Source organism: Scyliorhinus canicula, chromosome 20 (genome assembly GCF_902713615.1).
Source record: "Scyliorhinus canicula chromosome 20, sScyCan1.1, whole genome shotgun sequence".
NCBI lineage: Eukaryota > Metazoa > Chordata > Chondrichthyes > Carcharhiniformes > Scyliorhinidae > Scyliorhinus > Scyliorhinus canicula.
This window is the reverse complement of record NC_052165.1, coordinates 25,024,553-25,045,328: the sequence shown is the minus strand read 5'-3', so window position 1 is coordinate 25,045,328 and position 20,776 is coordinate 25,024,553. Positions and strand designations below refer to the sequence as shown.

At 40.8% G+C, this 20,776-nt stretch overlaps 1 protein-coding gene across 1 annotated transcript in view; it reads right to left on the bottom strand.

Moving 5' to 3' along the window:
* Positions 1–20,776, bottom strand: part of ptprb (protein tyrosine phosphatase receptor type b) — a 135,841-nt gene that overhangs the window by 105,651 nt on the left and 9,414 nt on the right. Inside the window, exons 3-4 of the mRNA XM_038780471.1 lie at positions 17,347–17,427; positions 15,943–16,067 (exon numbers count right to left, since the gene is read on the bottom strand). Of these exons, the coding sequence (XP_038636399.1) occupies positions 15,943–16,067; positions 17,347–17,427 (206 nt within the window). The remainder of the gene's footprint in view (positions 1–15,942; positions 16,068–17,346; positions 17,428–20,776) is intronic.

The following is a 20,776-nucleotide window of genomic DNA, read 5'->3' as shown; positions in this document are numbered from 1 at the left end:
TATCTGCTGCTCTTGTGCTTTTAGATGGTAGCGGTTGTGGGTTTGGAATGTGCTGCGTAAGGAACCCCAGGATGTTGATAGTGGGGGATTTGGCGATGGTTTTTCCACTGAATGCCATGATAGATCATTTAGTTTTAGTATCAGGCATGTTTTAAAAAAGGCAAACCTGCTTTCAAAATGCTAATTGGAATATGGCAATATTAAATGGTCAGAAACCCTTCACTGTAAACAACTGATATAGTGTAATAACTGTATCTGATTAACACTGAGTTATTTAGCATTATATTTTTGACAATAAACTAAAAGAATTAATCAGATTAATGAATGTATATTAAATTATAAAATTAATTTATATTCCCATACTATTAAAGCTAAGGCCAGGAGTAATAATCCAGTGATGGTGAATTCAAATCTCATTATAGCGGTTTGAAAATATAAGTCCAATTTCAATCATCTGGGGGCAAAGAAAAGCTGATGTGAAAATGAAGTTGAAGCAGTCGAATCATTGGAAAATTCCAACTGGTTCGCCAATGCCCTTTATGGAAGGAAAGCTGCCACCCTTACATGTCCCACACCCACACAGTTAACTCTTAACTGCCCTCTGAAATGACCTCGAAAATTACACTGTGATTTCAGTATGAGTCTCACGACTGTATCGTACTTCTCAGGGCAACTAGAGATGGGCAATAAATGCCAGCCTTGCCAATAACACCCACATTTTGAGAATGTAAGAAATACATTTACCTCCTGAATTACATGTAAAAACTTTACCTGTGGATTATAACCCGGGTTCATAAAGCAAAAAAACTAGCTCTTTTACAAAATTGTTTGCGAGTGGAAGAGTTACAGTGGTGTAATAATGTTTGATTTTACTGTTTTACAATGGTTCAGGATTTCTTTATTTTCTGCTGCTTTAACCACCCCATGATGTGGAGTAACTGCAACAAAAATGGTGCCATGAATTTTAATGACCAAAACCTTCTTGCTTTCCTAGAATTTACAGCGCAAGAAGGAAGACAGTTCTGCCCTACACAATGCCAGCACTCTGAGACACCTTTCCATTCAGCCTCAGTATAAACTTCTGAAAAGTCAGATTTCAAAATTGTCCACTTGTAATAGAACCATGAGTATATCAGAACATAAGAACTAGGAGCAGGAGTAGGCCATCTGGCCCTTCGAGCCTGCTCCGCCATTCAGTGAGATCAGGGCTGATCTTTTGTGGACTCAGCTCCACTTTCATGGCACGGTTGCCTCTGGTTTTATTTTACAACTGATTTCTGCCCTGATTATTTAATACATGTTTTCACTTGGCTCAGTTGATTGCATTCTTGTCATTAAAACAGAAAGTAATGGACCAGTCCAAAGGTGCGAGCACTTTAATGGACTGCTGGTTGACTGCTGCCTTGTTGGAGGTAATAATCTTCAGAAGGGACATTAAGGGAGACAAGTCCCATTTGCCTGATTAGATGGATACAATAGATTCCATGGCATTATACTGTACAAGAAGAACATTGAGTTCTTCCAGTATCTTGGCCAACATTCCTCCCTCAAACAATGCCAAAAAAAACAGATTAACATATCATCAGTTATATTTACTGTTTCCGGAACCTGGTTGCCTATAAACTGGTTGCTGCATTTGCCGACCACAACTACATTGCAAAAGTAATTAATTCGTTTTGGATTCTTTGAGGCATAAGTTCTTTCCCTATCAGCTTATCCTTTCTGGATGAAGACAACATCCTGGTTGGTTTGGAAGGAGTAACTAGTACGTTGATTTTGACATCTTTCAGCATTATGTTTGGTATTTTTGTGTCACTCTGATGATTACAAATCCCATTTTACAAGGTTTCTTTAATCCTGCATGGAAATGTTCAGAATGTAAAGTATGTTTGCCAGTGTTTGATTGCCTGTCACTGTTTCCTTCCAATGAATCTTTTTTTAAAAAATGTATATATTGCTTTAATTTACTTGTCGATTGGCCTGTCACTTAAGAGCTTTGATTTTGGAATGCTTCATGATATTGCTTATCACGGGTCAGATAAATATTTGCACCAAGTTGTTGCCATTTTTTTCTTTATACTATTAGCAATAACTGTTTTGTTAGCTGCCTTGTGTGCTGCAGAAAGAATTTTAAGTGCATCTGACTAACAGCAACAGTGATCTGAATTGAAGACTCTGCAGATATGTATAAATGGGGCTAAAGCATTGTTATTAGTTGTTGAGTTCAATTTTTCTTATTATAGAAAGGCATTTGACTCATATTAAATCTGTAAAAATTATCTGTGTGATTTTGTGTTTGCCTTTTTTTCATTTTGCATATATTTAATATATAGTTATAAGCTACAGGACAGCATCTATAGAATTACATAAATGTAGCACATCAGAGCCGCTAAAATATCCAATAAAAACTCAGTTTTGTGATTTGATACACTAAAAAGGAATAATAATGTAGACGTGATTGTGATTTTCTCTCTGTTTGATTTCATTGACTATAGAATAATTGTTAATGTGCTTAGAAATTAAGGCGGAAATGTTAAAAGAGAATTTATTTCCAGAGTTGCTCCATCTTGTTATTTGCCTCCAAAATCTTTAAAGCACTGTTAAGTTGTACCAAGATACAAAATTCTTGGAAAAACCAATTCAATTGGGCAGCATGGTGGTTAGCACAATTGCTTCACAGCTCCAGAGTCTGCACGTTCTCCCCGTGTGTGCGTGGGTTTCCTCCGGATGCTCCGGTTTCCTCCCACAGTCCAAAGATGTGCAGGTTAGGTGGATTGGCCATGATAAATTGCCCTTAGTGTCCAAAATTACCCTTAGTGTTGGGTGGGGTTACTGGGTTGTGGGGATAGGGTGGAGGTGTGAGCTTGGGTAGGGTGCTCTTTCAAAAAAGAGCCGGTGCAGACTCGATGGGCCGAATGGCCTCCTTCTGCACTGTAAATTCTATGAAATCTATAAAAAACTATTAAGCGGCAATTTTGCATCATAAACTGTTACATCACAATTGTAGTACTCATGACTAGAGTTAGTCCAGCTGATGTTGCTGTTGAAAAATACCCACAACAGATTATACTCTCGGCTGCATAGTGAAACTCTAGTATACTTTTCAGACTTTGATGGTCATTAGCACAAACATTAGTGGCACCAGTGCATTATGGCTGCTGTAGGAGCTGAAGACAGAAGAACAGCACAAGCAGGAGGGGCAGAACCAGGAGGAGAACGGCAGAGGCGAAGGGTACGGTACGGCTTAAACGAGAGAACACCTCCTCCCCATCCTCTCAAGCCAGATCGTTCACCAGCAGCGAATCAGTGGCCTGTCTAACAGAGCAGCACTGTATGAGGAAGTAGGTCATGATACTTGCCATCTCATATCTGAAGGCCTGAAGATGCATTTTACAATAAATATTGCTTTGTTTATGGCTGTAAATGGACCGAATTGAACTACTGTGCGACTGGAGGATTCTAAGAGCACAGGGAACATTATTAGAGTTAACCAATGTGTGGGGCAATGATGAATAATATCAGTAACTAAAGTTTGTTTTACACATGTTAATGGACATTGAATTTTCCATAGGGTTTCCTTCAGAAGTAGCAAAGGAATTATGAAAGGTTTCAAATTGTTAGATTCTCAAGAACTTAGATTCACAATGCCTATGCATTGTGGACTCTGCCGTGTTACTATTTGTATGTTCACTTTTATCCTAATGTCCGACATATAAAGAAAACATCACTCCTTGAATGTGCACGAGATTATTCTGCGAAGAGAACAATTCTACATGTGAATAGTAATTTTATTTTGGCGGAAGTGCACCCTGGATCTTACATACTTGTGTGGTTAAACATTCCTGTACTGTCCATGGGAGACAATAGATTGGTTCCTGGGCAGTGTGAGCTGAATACTGAAGCCAGGGTTGTTAACACTCTGGTCAAGACTATCTTACAGAATATAATTAGTATACTGAGGAAACAGTTATTATCCCTAGTCTGTGAAGGGCGACCTTTGCTGTAAGCTCCTTTCAAGGTGAACAAAAACTTTACTGTTTGTTTCATGTTTCATTAACTGTGATCAAATTAGGCTTCCTCACACACATAAATGAAAAGCAATTGTGTGAAAAAACAAAATATATGTTTTGTGAAGGAGGCTCTATCAATTCACTGCAATAAAAAGACAGTGAAGAAGGAGCAAATTCAAATCACAGCCTTTTGCCTAATTCTGGATAATATAACCCATTGTGTAATGTATACATGTAGCGCCTATTTCTGTAAATCCTTATTTTCATAAAATTTACAGTGCAGAAGGAGGCCATTCGGCCCATCGAGTCTGCACCGGCTCTTGGAAAGAGCACCCCACCCAAGGTCCACACCGCCACCCTATCCCCGTAACCCAGTAACCCCACCCAACACTAAGGGCAATTTTGGACACTTAGCATGGCCAATCCACCTAACCTGCACATCTTTGGACTGTGGGAGGAAACCGGAGCACCCAGAGGAAACCCACGCACACACGGGGAGAACGTGCAGACTCCACACAGACAGTGACCCAAGCCGGGAATCGAACTTGGAGCTGTGAAGCAATGGTGCTGACCACAATGCTATCGTGCTGCCCTTTTGTTTATGAAGTAACTAAATTTCACTGAACTATCAGTGAAGGAGACAATTGTATGGATAAACCCTTAAACCATTTGTTTTGTGAACAAGTCAGTATTATTGCTTTTCTGGTTTCATTTGCTATGGTTTGAACTTGTACGTAAATACAATTGCTAATGCCCACATCTATCACGGTGGCAAGGAGTCCTATTCCAGTGGTTGCAAGGGATACAAGTAGAAGACTACTTCTATCAGTGACAAAATCTTGTACAGTGGCATCAACGCAGCCACCACTGCCCCTGTGATCTTGATGCCATCTGAAGCTCTGACACCTGTCACTAGCTTATGTTATTACATGATTCAAGTACCAGTTGCCAATACTATGCACGATCACCCTGCTGTGAGCCACAAAATAAATCCGCTGATGAGCTGGTACAACCACATTCCTCTGCTCTTCAGAACAGAGTTAATTTTAGGCAGCTGAGTGACTTGTGAATGTCCGAGCAAATATGTGCTAAATCTGGCCTGAATTCTGAATTGACGATAAGACCCCAACGCAGTCACAGAATCATTGACAGCTGTCCTGGGAGATGATCCCAGTGCAACTGCTGTCTGCACCGCAGAGTTCACAGGTGTAGAAATGTGTTCAGTGGAAATATAGCATCGGTGCAACCACATTTAAGTGTAGTCCCTCAGGCTGATTATCGGAAATAGACTGCTATGTTTCCTCACATACAATAGTGATTACATTTCAAACTTGGTTGTAATTCACTTTGGGGCATGGGGAGGTCCTGAAAGGTGCTAAGGAAATGCAAGTTAGCTCATTCTTGTTTTCAAGCTGGAGATGGCAAAGACATGTTCAGTTATCTGATCAGATCTCTTTACATACTTTGGTTCAGCATGTCCTCAGAGCTGTTCTCATTATTTTGTTGGAAGTGCGATGTAAATCCCATTTAGGTGTACAAACGTGTTTTCCAGAAACCTATGGCAAAGCTATGATGATGGAAGGGGAACAGCCCTTGGGAAACTCCAGGCCTTTGTAAACAGGCCCAGTTGAATCCTGCATTCCCTGCTGTTTTTAGTAAGTTACCAAAAATCTTTGGAGGGATCTATGTCTTTCTCTTTACTCCCTATTATTGCTTTCTTTTCTCCACCCATGTTTACAAATTCACCAGCCTCCACTCATTTATTATCTGCTGTTGGCATTGTATGTGCATTGTGTGGTTGTTCGGTGTTGGTGAGAGTGGTGTCAAAGGTGCTGAGTTAAATGATGTTCTTCAGTGGCTTGTAATCCTAGCCTCCAATGGTGGCTGAAGAGAGTGCATGGAATTTCAATCAATGCATTAAGATTTGGCTCTGATGAAAGGAAATTAACCTGAAGTGTTAGCCCTGTTTCTCTCCCCACAGATGGTCCCAGACATGCTGAATATGTCCAGCATTTTCTCTTTTTATTTCAGATATCCAGCATCTGCAGTATTTTCTTTTCAATTTAAAGTTCCCATTTCTTTTTGTTTCCAATTAAGAAGCAATTTAGCGGGGCCAATCCACCTACCCTGCACATCTTTGGGTTGTGGGAATGAAACCCACGCAGACATGGGGAGATTGTGCTAACTCCACACAGACAGTGACCCGGGGCTGGCATTGAACCCAGGTGCTTGGCGCTGTGATGCAGCAGTGCTAACCACTACGCCACCGTGATGCCTGTTTTTGCATGAAAAATGGGATACTACTAGGAGAGCTGTAGATGCCTTAGGCACTGCTGTGGCCATTGTCCATGCTTACTTTTCTGAGTAACTGAACTGAAGTACAGCTAATCAGTAAATATGTCTCCCTGAACATGAAAATGGTTCATCACAGATCATTGTCACCCTTCAACACACAATGTTAACTTGGAGAGTTTTAATAATGCATGGTCAGGGGAATTTCCTCGGAGTTACCAACAGCTATGGCAATCATAGCTCTCTGATTCTAAACAAGTTTGTCCTACAAACACAATACATTAATGTCATATAGTGAATAACTATATTCAGACAGACTGGTGGAAAGTTTAGGTTCAAACCTGAAGGCAATGCACAACATGATGTGAGCTTCAGGAAAGAACATCACTGTCAGAACCTACTGAACTAGAGTTAAAATACAGCCTACAGTTCTGTAATTACTGTTCAGTGCAGTGTTAACGATTTCCTCAAGCTGACTTGTATTTATATACTTTGATGTCTTCAACTATCATTGCGATGTTAGCACAATGAAACACTCATTCATGAGACCCTTTTGAGTCATATACTTACTTGTTCCCTTCCTTCCATGTCCAGAATGTGGCCACTGTACTCACATTGTCTATCACTTGCTAGCATAGAATCCATAGAATCCCTACAGTGCAGAAGGAGGTTATTTAACCCATCGAGTCTGCACTGACCCTCTGAAAGAGTATTCCACCCAAGCTCACTTCCCCATCCTAACTCCTTAACCTACCCTGCACATCTTTTTTGAACACTAGGGGGCAATTTAGCACAGCTAATCCACCTAACGTGCATGGAAAGCACAGTTGCTTCACAGCTCCAGGGTCCCAGGTTCGATTCCCGGCTAGGGTCACTGTCTGTGTGGAGTTCGCACTTTCTCCCCGTGTCTGTGGCTTTCCACCGGGTGCTCCGATTGCCTCCCACAGTCCAAAGATGTGCAGGTCAGGTGGATTGGCCATGATTAATTGCCCTTAAGTGTCCAAAAATGGTTGCGTGGGGTTACTGGATTATGGGAATAAGGTGGAGGTGTGGGCTTAAGTGGGGTGCTCTTTCCAAGGGCCGGTGCAGACTCGATGGGCTGAATGGCCTCCTTCTGCACTGTAAATTCTATCTTTGGATTGTGGGAGGAAACCAGAGCACCTGGAGGAAACACACACCGACATGGGGACTACGTGCAAATTCCACACAGTGACCTAAGGCTGGAATTGAACCTGGGACCCTGGTGATGTGAGGCAGTAGGTCTAACCACTATGCCATCGTGCCGTCCGTGCTGCGTACAAGCTCACAATGTGTTGTTGATACCACAAAGATTCTTATCTCACTTCCAAACTCTGTTTACACGTGTCAGAATAATGGATAAAGTAGGCCATTTTGATTTTGCCACAGTGGCCTTTGCTGCCAGGCCCACTAACCAGCTGCTTTAATGGATTGTAAAATTCATTGCCTGCTTTTAGCTGTTTGACTGTTGGGAAATGCTCATTATTGCAAATAGTCATCATAAGAAAAAAAATGATTGTATTCAAATGGTCATCTTACACAAAACGCACTTGCATCCATATTTGCAGCTCACTGCTTACCTGCAGAAAGCAAGATAATTATGGACAGCGGATCATTCACTGTGATTAAAACAAATTATAACATTTTCTTTTACCAGCTTTGGCACAGAAGGAGCTGATTGAAAAGCCTTTTATGGCCATATCTAATGTACTTTGCATACATCAAGCATACATGCATGAACTTATTTTCTTCGTTTGGAAACAACTGAGTCAAGTGCAGTACTAGGTAATGAAATCTGAAAGTATCCTTTACTTTCACTCTAACATCCAAAAGCATTCCGACTTGTCTAACGTTAGATTTTCACTCTAATTTAGTGTTGAATTTTGATATTTGTGTGCGTGCACCCCAAGAACACGATTGATTGATCCTGTTCGAATTGATTTCACGCAGGCTTATTTGTACTGCCAGCAGTCACTTAATTATAATGCAAATGTTTTCTCAGCATTGCGCTTGTATTTCAATTGTGCCGCTGTCTGATTAAAAGACTCACTCACAGAAACAGACATTTGATAAATGTCAAATAAACAAATACCGTTCTGGTAATATTACCATTAAACCATCAAAGAAATTTTGCACACATTCATTCTATTCCTTCTTTCTGCAAAACAAATTATAACATTTTCTTTTACCAGCTTTGGCACAGAAGGAGCTGATTGAAAAGCCTTTTATGGCCATATCTAATGTACTTTGCATACATCAAGCATACATGCATGAACTTATTTAGGGGGCAGCATGGTAGCATTGTGGATAGCACAATCGCTTCACAGCTCCAGGGTCCCAGGTTCGATTCCAGCTTGGGTCACTGTCTGTGTGGAGTCTGCACATTCTCCCCGTGTGTGCATGGGTTTCCTCCGGGTGCTCCGGTTTCCTCCCAAAGTCCAAAGATGTGCAGGTTAGGTGGATTGGCCATGATACATTGCCCTTAGTGTCCAAAATTGCCCTTAGTGTTGGGTTGGGTTATGGGGATAGGGTGGAGGTGTTAACCTTGGGTAGGATGCTCTTTCCAGGAGCCGGTGCAGACTCGATGGGCCGAATGGCCTCCTTCTGCACTGTAAATTCTATGATAAAAGTAATATTTTTTGTGGGCTTTATTGTAACTAAATTGTTTTGGAGATGTTGGGTTTATGGAGAGGGTGGTTTCAATTCAGCCACCTAACCTTCCCAGCTGCACTTATCCCAAAGCTTTGAATTGCTTTGCTTGTGACATTTCTGTACCCGCACACCTTAATTGTTTTATACTTTACTAATAGAGTCTTATTTTATTAAAGATGCACAGTATAAATATAGAAAAGACTTACGGTCCTGATATAAAACGCAGCTTTTAATCTCCATTTCTTGTGTGATTTAAATTCAATCTCCGCCCCTGCTAAATTTTTTTGTTTATTGATGAAAAATGAAAAAATGAAAATCGCTTATTGTCACAAGTATGCTTCAATGAAGTTACTGTGAAAAGCCCCTAGTCGCCACATTCCGGCACCTGTCCGGGGAGGCTGGTACGGGAATCGAACCATGCTGCTGGCCTGCTTGGTCTGCTTTAAAAGCCAGCAATTTAACTCAGTGAACTAAACCAGCCCCTGATTCATAGGATCTGGATATTGCTGGCAAAGACCTGTGTTTATTACCCATCCCTAACTGCCCTTAACTGAGTGGCCTGTCAGGGCTATTCATAGGCAGTTAAGAATCAGTCAGTTAAGAATCACATATAGGTCAGGCCCCGAATAAGGATCGCAAATTTCCTTTCCCAGTGAACCAGATTGGTTTTCACAACAATCCTTCTGGTCACCATTACAGATACTGTTTTTCCTTCCAGATTTATTTATTAATTGAGCTAAAATTCCTCAGCTGCTGTGGTAACATTTGAACTCACGTCTCCAGGTTATTAGTCCAGGCCTTTGAATTTGTAACATAACCACTAAGCTAATGTTGCCTACTTCAGCATTGCGTACTGCCAGATGTTTAATCAGTTGAATGCTGTACTCGGATGCAGAACGTCTCGGATCTAAAGTCCAGCAATTTTTAATCAAAGTTTCATCTTCCCTGGATGCATGGAATCAATGCTTTGCCTAAGGATGTCTAGAAGAAACTGGAAGTTCCCGGGGGTCATGTACTGATTGCTACAAGGTTGCAGTAATTTCTGATTAACATCACGCTACTGTGGGGAAGTAATTAACTGAGGCAAGACTTTTGCTCACAAGAGGGAAAAGAAAGAATCATGGCTGATCTGCTGTCACAGATCTTCCTGTGATTGATGCAGGATATCATTTATGAGGGAACTGGAAGCGAGTCAGCTGTGCTACCCAATAGCTTTGTTGCAGCGAGAGCAGGCAGCAAGTGGGAGCAAATAAAATGTGTTCATCTTATTGGAAATTATAGGACAGAGGCTACTGTGGTCTGCTGTCAGGGCTATATAGGTAATGTTCATATTCACAAGGTATGTTGTCAACTTCACATTACTAACAACAAGCTGGTCATTCCCAATCCAGTTTACACGTTCTGACAATAGATAGTCAGTAATGAATTTCGCAATGATTTCTTGCTGTTTAATTCCTGTTCCCTTCCAGGTGGAATGAGGGAATAATAAGTTGCTAAAGTGCATCGTAGGTTGTACTACGGGGAAATAACAACAATTTAGCTTGGGTCAAACCATGGTGCAAATAAAAATTGATCATGGCACAATCGTGCGAAAGAGAAATTTGAGTATTCAAAATGCAATGAAAATTCTCAACTGTCAGCCTTATTATTGTACGGTTTATTTCACCCTTACTTTAATGCAGGTGCAACATTTAGGGTTGATTTTCCAAATTCATGTAATTGTCAGGAAACCACACCATCAGGCTATATTGATAACTCAGGAAATGAATGGCTGTAAATTCGCAATGTACATTCAATGATTTTTTTTATTCTTTCACGGACATGGGCATTGATGACAAGCCAGCTTTTTTACCTCTAATTGCCCTTGAGAAACTGATAGTGAGCTGCCTTCTTGATTCGCTGCAGTTCTTGTGGTGTAGATACATCCACAGTGCTGTTAGGAAGGAGATTCCAGGATTTTGACCCAGCGGAAGTGGAGGAACATGATATATTTCCAAGTCAGGACGCTGAGTGACTTTGAGGGGAACTTGCAGGTGTTGTTCTTCCCACGCTTCTGCTGCCCTTGTCCTTCAAGGTGGTGGAGGTTGGGTTTGGAAGGTGCTGACAAAGGAACCTTGATGAGTTGCAGTATGAGGTGTGGCTTGGAGGGAAACTTGCAGGTGGTGGTGTTGCCCTGCATTTTTGTCCTTCTAGGTAGCAGGGGTCACAGGTCTAGAAGGTGCTGTCGATGGAACCCTCGATGAGTTGCTGCAGTGCATCCTATAGGTGGTGTACACTGCTGCCACTTTGTGCCGATGGTAGAGGGAGTGAGTGTTTGTAGATGGGGTGCCAATCAAGCAAGCTGCATTGTCCTGGATAATCTCAAGCTTCTTGAGTGTTGTTGGATCTGCACTTGTTCAGATAAGTGGAGAATATTCCATCACCCTCCTGACTTGTGCCTTGTAGATAGTGGACAGGCTTTGAGGAGTCAGGAGGTGAGTTAGTGAAGGTGTCAGCCTTTAAAATCGTTTTTAAAATGCTGACCATTAAGAAAATGAATTTGTTGCTAGATATGGCTATTTAGACCCCCAGCTCTAAAAGCATGGTTTATAAACGTGAGATGAACAATGATCAAATCTCAATGAATTTCAAGCTTTTCTTAAAGAAAAGTGTTGAATATTCAAAATAAGATGTGTAAACTACTGAAAACAATTCATATCTAACCTGCTAAACTGAAATACATATTATGGAATAGGTTGCAGTTATCTTAAATTTTCACAACATAACCTTTCCCTTATAACTGCGTAGTGATTTAAAAGTTTCTCAGAAAGCTATGGGCGGCAGGGTGATGCAGTGGTTAGCACAGCTGCCTCATGGCGCCGAGGATCTGGGTTTGATCATAGCCCTGGGCCACTTTCCATATTTGCACATTGTCCCCAAGTCTGCGTGGGTCACACCCCCACAACCCAAAATGCTGAGCAAGGTAGGTGGTTTGGGCAAGCTAAGTTTCCCCTTAATTGGAAAAAAAAAATTGGGTACTCTAAATTTAAAAAAAAATTATCATAAAACTGCAACTCTGCCACTTTGCGGCATTGATTGTATTTCTGAAAAATATCTACGCTCAGCAAGGCACTGCAATAGCTCACGAGACGCTTTAAATTATATTGCTTCATACAGATGTTATACATCTATTGGTCTCTTATCATAGAATAGCACACAGCATGGAAAGAGGCCATTCAGCCCATTGTGCTAGCTCTTTGAAACAGCAATCATCAATAGTCCCACACTACTGCTTTTTGTTCATAGCTCTGGAAGTTACTTAAGTACTTGTTCAACTTATTTTTAAAGTAATCTCTGGAATCAGCTTCCACCTGCTTTTCAGGCAGAGCAGTCCAGACCTTGATAACTCTCCGAGTTGAAACAAATCTCAACTTCCCTCTTGTTCTTTTGAGAATTATTTTAAACCCCCTGTGATTTATGATTATTAGCTCAGTAACCAAGATGCTTATAACTGAAGGTATATGTTAGAATAACAAAAACAGCTTTCATTTATGTGCATCTAAAGGTACTTTAAGATTGTGTAATTGGAAAAAAAACTGTGATCAATGTAAAATTATCAGTATTTATTGCCTTTAATACATTAAAAAATGATTGCAGTAAAATTCCCAACTTCATTTATAATAGCATTCCACATTATGTAAATAGGGGTATGCAGTGATATTTTTGGTGATTATGGCAGAGAAATAAAGATTTGTCCAGGTTTCCAATGTTTAATGATGTGCAGATAATGCAAAATGAAATTTCCTAGCTCAGTTATTGGGGGACATCTTTGCATTAAATTTGCGAGCTAATCATGTTTGGATGTTGATATATTTCTCAATTTGTATTTTATATTTTGGTGATTGGATATTTCATGATTATGCCATATGTTTAAGTTTGTAATTCATCATTCATTTTCAGTATTTGACAAATACTGTAATTTCAGCGTTGGTAAAATACTGTGGCATTGGTGAGTGTTGTAAGTAATTGATTAGCCATAATCTACAATGGACCCGAGGCATTTCTCTCTAATATGGGTGCTTATTAATTTTTCCTTTTTTAATGAGCACAAGTCTTTGACATCCTTCATGAGAGTTAATATCGTTGCATAGCAAGCTCAAATGCCTTTCTCAAGCTTCCTGATCTACCCGTCATTCAACCCGTCACGTATGGAGTTTATTTGTGGAAAACTACTGGTAATGCCAACATTCTTGTGGTCATATCCTTTTCCACAGTATCTGCAAATTTGCTAATCCCGCAAAACAATTTTAAACTCAAAACCACATTTGATACCAATGACTGACTTGCCGCTAAATGGATACGCTACATTTTGTCCAAACAGCTACGAATCCCTTTGCTCTCTTGGTAATGGATATGGAACAAGGAAGATGTTGCTTTAATAAACTGGCAAATTTGAGTGTTTTGCATAAATACATGAATTATTTTATGGTAAGGGCAGCATAGTCGCAGTGGTTAGCATTGCTGCCTCATGGCGCCGAGGTCCCAGGTTTGATCCCAGCTCTGGGTCACTGTCCGTGTGGAGTTTGCACGTTTTCCCCGTGTTTGCGTGGGGTTTGCCCCCACAACCCAAAGATGTGCAAGGTAGGTGGATTGGCCACACTAAATTGCCCCTTAATTGGAAGAAATGAATTGGGTACACTAAATTTCTTTAAAAAAAATTATTTTATGGATAAAGTTGTTTCTCCACTGATTAAGAATAAATATTTGACTTTAAGAATTGTTTAGATCATTACTATTTTTGCAAAGTATGAAAGCAATCATTCTCAAGTATATTTCTTCAGAGATCAATGTTTAATGGTGCTTCTGAACACATTTGGTGAACAACAGGTCCCCCTTTGATCAGTGAATTTTCCCCTTTTTCTGTGATTACAATAATTTTGATAATTTACATAATCAAATCTTGCACACACACATTCTTGCCATCTGCGCCTACATTAGCCATAATTGAATATCCAACCTGGTCATGTTTTAGTTTTCTTATACAATTCTTCAGGGTCACCAAAGATGTTTCAAGTTTTTAATGACGTATTAAGTATTATATAGATATAAACAAAGTCGCCAAATTTCCTTTACTGTTAGATATGTGAAAAGAATTAAGAAAGGATTTTGCTGGCAAAAATGTAATTCCAATACCTCGCCAAAAATGTGAAATATTCATATTTTCTTTTGTGGTTGCGATAAATAATGTGGTGCTTTATAAAAGACTTTTATTTATTCACCAAAGCTGTAATAATTGAATGGCAAGCTATCAGAATCATTCTTCAATGGTCTTTCTGCAGATACGGTTAGCACTTTTGTCACAGGTGCCAAACATGCAAAGTCGACTCCTGAAAACCATGGCATGACTTCGTTCATCCAATATCACTGAAGCAGAACAAAGTGAGATAGGTGTATTTCTAAAGTACCTACAGTCAGGCATTCATATTTCATTGCGTTGCCACTGCAATCTGCTGGCACTGCCATCTGTAGAAAAGGCACCTTCACGGCTTTACACCTGTAAATGTGAAGTGTGCTAGCCTTCTCTGGAAATAAGGGAGGATGTGGGGGGGCTGGCAGTATGGCGCAGAGCACTTCTCAGGCAGTTTGACTGGCCTGGTGTTCCTTTGCAATCCCTCCTCGTCTGCTAATCATGCAGAATTGCTGTTGGTCAACATCTGGTGCTAATAAATGGAGCCCACAGCAATGAGAATACAATTAGGACAAGGACCCATGAAAGCATAAATATCAGCAAAGAAATCCCAGAGAATGGTAATGAGAGGCCATTTAAAAAGTCAGGTTCACTTACCTTTAAACCAGAGGGACTTGAAAAGGGCATTTCACCTACAGGACCCCCGAAGACCTCCTCCCAGCCAGGTTTGCAAGGTTGGGCATGGATTTGGCATTCCCATGGGGCAGATGGTGGTGCAACGCCGTTTGCGCCACCTTTTAGCTGTGCTGATATAACCTCCAATTGCTTTAAATATAGAGGTTCAGCCCAGGCCTGACTGAATTTACAATGGGGTCCAAAACCAGTGTCCATCCAAAAGGACTGATTTCCATTCGCCTGTTGCTCTGTTAGCACCCCAATTTGGAATGTTAGGAAGACAAAGAAGTGACCCTATGTTGTTTCTCCCTTTCATAAATACTGGTGTATAAATACAGTTGCAAGTATAGTTCATATACTAAAAATATCCTATAACTATTATACAGATTAAGAAAGTAAAGTAGCCAGCTTCCTTGACAATTAGATATACCTACACCTTTTAATTGAAAAGAGTTAGGAAAGGATTTTGCTAACAAAAGGTAATTAAATACCTCGCTAGAAATGTGGAACATTCATATTTTCTTCTGTGGTTGTGATAAATATTATGATGTTTTATAAAAGACCTTTATTTATTCTTTAATTCAAAATCATTTTCCACCGTTCCAGCTAATGATAGTGTTCTGTACGGCTGTACTTCAGACCCAATAGCAACTATATGTCAAAAGATGTGCAGGGTAGGAGGATTGGCCATTCTAAATTGTCCCTTTGTGTCCAAAAGGTTAGGTGGGGTTCTGGGGATAGAGCGGAGTGGGGAGTGGGCTGATGTTGGATGCCCTTTCAGAAGGTCAGTGTAGACTCGATGGGTTAAATGGCCTCTTTCTGCACTGTAGATTTATTAAGAATAGTTGGTGAAGTGAAGTTTGATTAATGTTTCAAGCAATTTTTTTAATAAAATGGTATTTTCCCACAGGTAATGGAATGTTGAGTGTGTCATGTTAAACCTCTTTACCGATTAAGATAGAGATAGCTTCTCCTTTCCAACACTGAATTCTCCATTTCCAATTTCAAGGAAGCTTACATGAACACCAAGTGCATGATTTTTATTATACAGCAGTGCATCTTTTATAGCTCCCCCTTTTCCAGATTGGTTGCAAATAGATTGTAACAGTAATATTGTATAACTCTTACCTTCTCAGTGTGATTGTAAAAGCAAGTCATTCTAGAACAGGGATCTTCTGATCTTGGGAATGAACTTGGGGATGAGACCGATGAACTGTCCGTGGTCGGCTCAATTACTTGTTCAGTAACACCTCCTGGACAATATGTCATTACATTTAGAAATCAGACCTGAGGTGACGCCGTAGTATTTTTTTTTCCAAACACAACACCTTATATCAATGCTATGAACAGCACATTTTTAACTCCTGTGTAGAAAAGTGGCTTCACGAGCAGCCAGTCCATTTGGCAGTGGGAAATTTTAGTGACCGGTCACTGTTAACATGCTGGTGACTGATTTCCCAGCCAAAATGGGCACAAAGACAATGAGAAATGGGAAGAAGATATTGCCAGCTGGGCCCAAGGTAAATGCAGGGGCGGGGTATTCAGGGTGTTTCATTAATTAGGCTGTTAGGTGATAGTCTGGGGCAGGAACGAGAAATAAATCCTCTCCCTCCTGATCCTGATTTCTGGGTAGGATTTCCCAGCCCCACCGATATCTGCAGGGTTTATGTGTGACTCGCACCCTCCACTGCCATGGAAACCATCGCAGTGGGGGAGGGGCTCTTTGGATATCAGACCTAATTCTGTCTCCCAGGGTGGCAAAGTCAGCTTTCTTCTGGATTAAGTTGACATTGGGATCCTATAGATGTAATAGGGCTATACTTCGCTTAAATATAGGAGACTCAACCTGAGTCAGTCCAAGTATCTCAAAAGCCCGAATAAACAGGTATTTTCAGATAGTATCAAAAGGGGAGTGGGGAAATATGTCACCCACTCAATTATAAATACCTGCCCACCCATATTACCCCTCGTGGGAAGTTAAAATCCCGCCACAGTGTTCATCACAACTGAGCTGTCTGGGCCTGTTTCTGTGTCTGAAATCATGCTGCACGCCTTGGATATCAAAGTGTGTTTATCTTTCCCACAAGTTGACATTGGCACAAAAAATGTCATTTAACCTTGAAAACAACTGATTGGATCTTTGAATATTTTTAAGACAGAGCTATATAGATCCTTGATAAGGGGGGGGGGGGGGGGGGGTTATCTGGAGACTGGTAGGAATGTGGAGTAAAATCTGATTAGCCATATTCTTAGAGAGGCTGGTTTAGCTCACTCGGCTAAATCGTTGGCTTTTAAAGCAGACCAAGCAGGCCAACAGCACGGTTCGATTCCCGTACCAGCCTCCCCGGACAGGCGCCAGAATGTGGCGACTAGGGGCTTTTCACAGTAACTTCATTGAAGCTTTTCATAAGCGATTTTCATTTTTTTTTTCATTTTCTTATTGATTGGGGGCCCACTCTTGGTCCTAATTTGTGTGTCTGTATTTTAAAAGAAGTTCAAATTTTCTGCAACAGAATTCATTCATGAACTTACGTGCAACATCATCCATCCACTTGACGTTTTTCCCCCGAAATGAAGGTGGATCGTCCTTTAAAGAATTGGCTTGGGAAGTTACTGTTGGGGGGGGGGGGAGGAAAAAAATCAACATCTTCAATTTGGCAGTTTACAGTCATTCCCCACATATTTTTTTTTTTTTTTTTTTTTTTTTTTTTATAAATTTAGATTACCCAATTATTTTTTCCAATTAAGGGGCAATTTAGCGTGTCCAATCCACCTACTCTGCACATTTTTGGGTTGTGGGGGCGAAACCCACGCAGACACGGGGAGAATGTGAAAACTCCACACGGACAGTGACCCAGAGCCGGGATCGAACCTGGGACCTCAGCGCCGTGAGGCGGTTGTGCTAACCACTGTGCCACCGTGCTGCCCTATTCCCCACATATTTAACATACCTAATAGTTTTCAAGGCAATGCAAATAGTACGTTTAGTGTAAACAGCAGCACAGTAGTAGAGTCTGTTACAATAACAGTGGGACATGTAGCTAAGTAGTTGATCTGGCACTAAATAGCCAGTCTCAGTTAGTAAATGGCTGTACTGGGAAATGGAAATGTCATGCTAATGCAGTATGTCGTGTTCGCTGGGGATTTGCAGAAGGACATTTTGCTTACATTTGAATTTATACTGTAATTGAATGGGCTGTGCTTGATCTTGGGTGGGGTCGATGGTGCAGAAAGATATTTCATCACCCTACACAACCATTCCTCCCCTGTGCCGCAGAAATAATCACTCCAAGAATAAAAGCAAGGGATTCATTTTGTAGACCAAGATATGCACCTACAGTGAGGTTTGACAACTTTCTAAAGGGACAAGAAAATAACAAGAGATCAAAGCTGCTCAATTCTCACATCTCAAACTGGATTCCTTCAGGGGAGTATTGTGTAATGGCAAAGAGAAATTTCAGTGAGTTAAACAATCTTTTGCGTACATTCATTGCTACGGATGTGACCTAAATGTACTTTAATACATCCTGTTTATTTTTGAAGAGGTGTTTATTGGCAAACCTCTCGCCGTTAGTGCAATATTAAAGTACTGTGGATGCTGGAAATTTGATACAAGAATGGAAAGTGCTGGAAATATTCAGCAGTCTGGAAGCATCCATGGAGAGAGAAACAGGAGTTAAGGGGGCGAGATTCTGTGGCATCCCTGCGACGTGTTTCTTGGCGGTGGGAGGGGGCCCACCGTTGACCGGCAATGGGATCTTCTGGTCCAATTGCTGTCAAGGGGATTTCCCAGTGAATCCATCCCTGCAACTGGGACATCCACAGCAGTGCGGGGGGGGGGGGGGGTTAATCCGCGGTACCAGGTGATCCGGCCGATGCGAACATCAGAAGATCTTGCCCAATGTTTCAAAACAACTGCTTTTTGTCAAAATTGGAAAAAGTTAAGAGATGTAGCAGATTTTAAGCTAGTGCCGAGACAGCGTTGGGTGTTGGAGAATCAAAAGGGGAGGCATGTATAGGATGGCAGGTAGGAGAGATTCAATGACAAAAAGAAAGTCAGTGCAAGGCAAGAGAAGATGGTAAAAGGACAAGTGAAAGAATGAAAAATGGGTCTGAAGGAGGGTCAATAGAAATTTTGGATCTCGACTCTTGGTGATGATTCTGCTTTTTCCAATTACACCTCTTCTAGATCCAATCTTTAGTTCCTTTGTTGTTTATTACCATTCCCATTTGTGTTGCATTATTTAATCTCTCCGGCCTATCATGGATCTTCCCTCTTGTTCTTCCTCACCTTTGTCCCTGCTTGTATATTTGTTTAAAACTTGGAACATCTCGAACGTTTTCCAGTTTGGATCAAACATTGACTCTGTTTCTCTCTCTCCACGGACGCTGTCAGACACGCTGAGTATTTAGGGCATTTCCTTTACTTTTATTTCAACTTTTTATTAGTTGCGTGCAAGGAAAAAGCGAAATGTGGTGGGATAATAGGAAGTGTAACGATAATAAGGACAGATGGGACATATGGTGGAGAGATGGATTAACTCATGCAAATCAAACAACGTGTAAGCACTGACAGGGTGATATCATAAAAAGGCACAAGAGCAGCATTTAAATAAAAACAAAATTATTGCTAAAGGCAAATCAGCATGCTTAGGCAGAAGAGGGGGAGATAAGGAAAATAACATACAAACAGAAATAAAAGGAAAAATGGGAAGGGAGAAAAAACTAACTATTAAGGTAAATGCATTGTAATGGCAACAGACCACGGTTTTTCTCCTGAGCAGGGTAACCACCAGACGAAAGGTGTACCAGACGAATAGCTGTCCTGCAGCTCAAACCTGACCCGCGTGTCTGGGTTTGGGTTGGTTAAATACATAGTTTAGGCATTTAACTGTATCACCATCACTCAGAGATCTCTGCTGCTGAGATTCTGTGGTGGAATGTGAATTTAAAACAGGGCCTTGAAGACTTCAGAGACATTTTTTAAAAATTGAGCACATCGGATTGGACTGAGGGTGTCAAATACTGAATGTTTTGGGTCATTATGGAGAGTGACCATACCACCAAAAAATGTCAACCTTGATCTTTACCCCCAGGGTCTACCCCTGACACCACAGAGTCCCTAAGGTTAACGGCAGTAGTGCTGGAAAGCAACAAAATCGTACAGCTTCCATGACCTCTCCTCTTCACCATGATTTACCTGCAAAGATATGCTCGGGGAGTGGCTGGTCATATTCTTTGCTAGAACGAGGGGAGGAATAGCCATGGCAGGGCAGCTGGAGGGGGCAGCACAGTTGTCGGTCGCCAAACAGTCCTTGCCATTTCCCTTGTTTTTCTGCCCCCATATTGTTCAATTTTGGGTGAAAAACAGAGAAGTCCAGCCCCAAAGGTTGCAAAAAAAAAGATGGTGGAAGTTCTGCTCCCTAGCAACAATTAGAATCAAGCTAGTGATGAGATGCTCTCAAACAATGACGTCTAGGTATTGCCAAAAAAATTCACTAGTGAATTATGTAACAAAATCTCTGGATTTCTCCTTGTGTCACACTCTGGTCACATTAGGAATAGATGCATATAGCTTCCAAAATAGCAGGACTTTGGATTCTGAGGCAGCTTCAGACTGAACCTAAGCCATGAATTAGATAATGCAAGAGGATTTATTTGTGAGTTCGAGCAGGTTTCATGGTCTTTTATTTTAGCTCCTTCCTGCCCACAAATGACCAGATTTATCAAATTCATTTTCACAACGTGCCATGGTGAAATTTGAATTCAATCTATTTGGACTGCTAACCACTGCACTCCCACACACAACGTAAGCCATGCTTGAGAGAGTAACAGAAAGTATAGATCAGAAGTGCAATAAATGTAGTTTATTTGTAACTTCCAGAAACCTTTGAAAAAATAATACATTAAAAAATGGTTGAGAAAATGACGAACTATTGCCTAAAATGGAAAATGGTGGCAT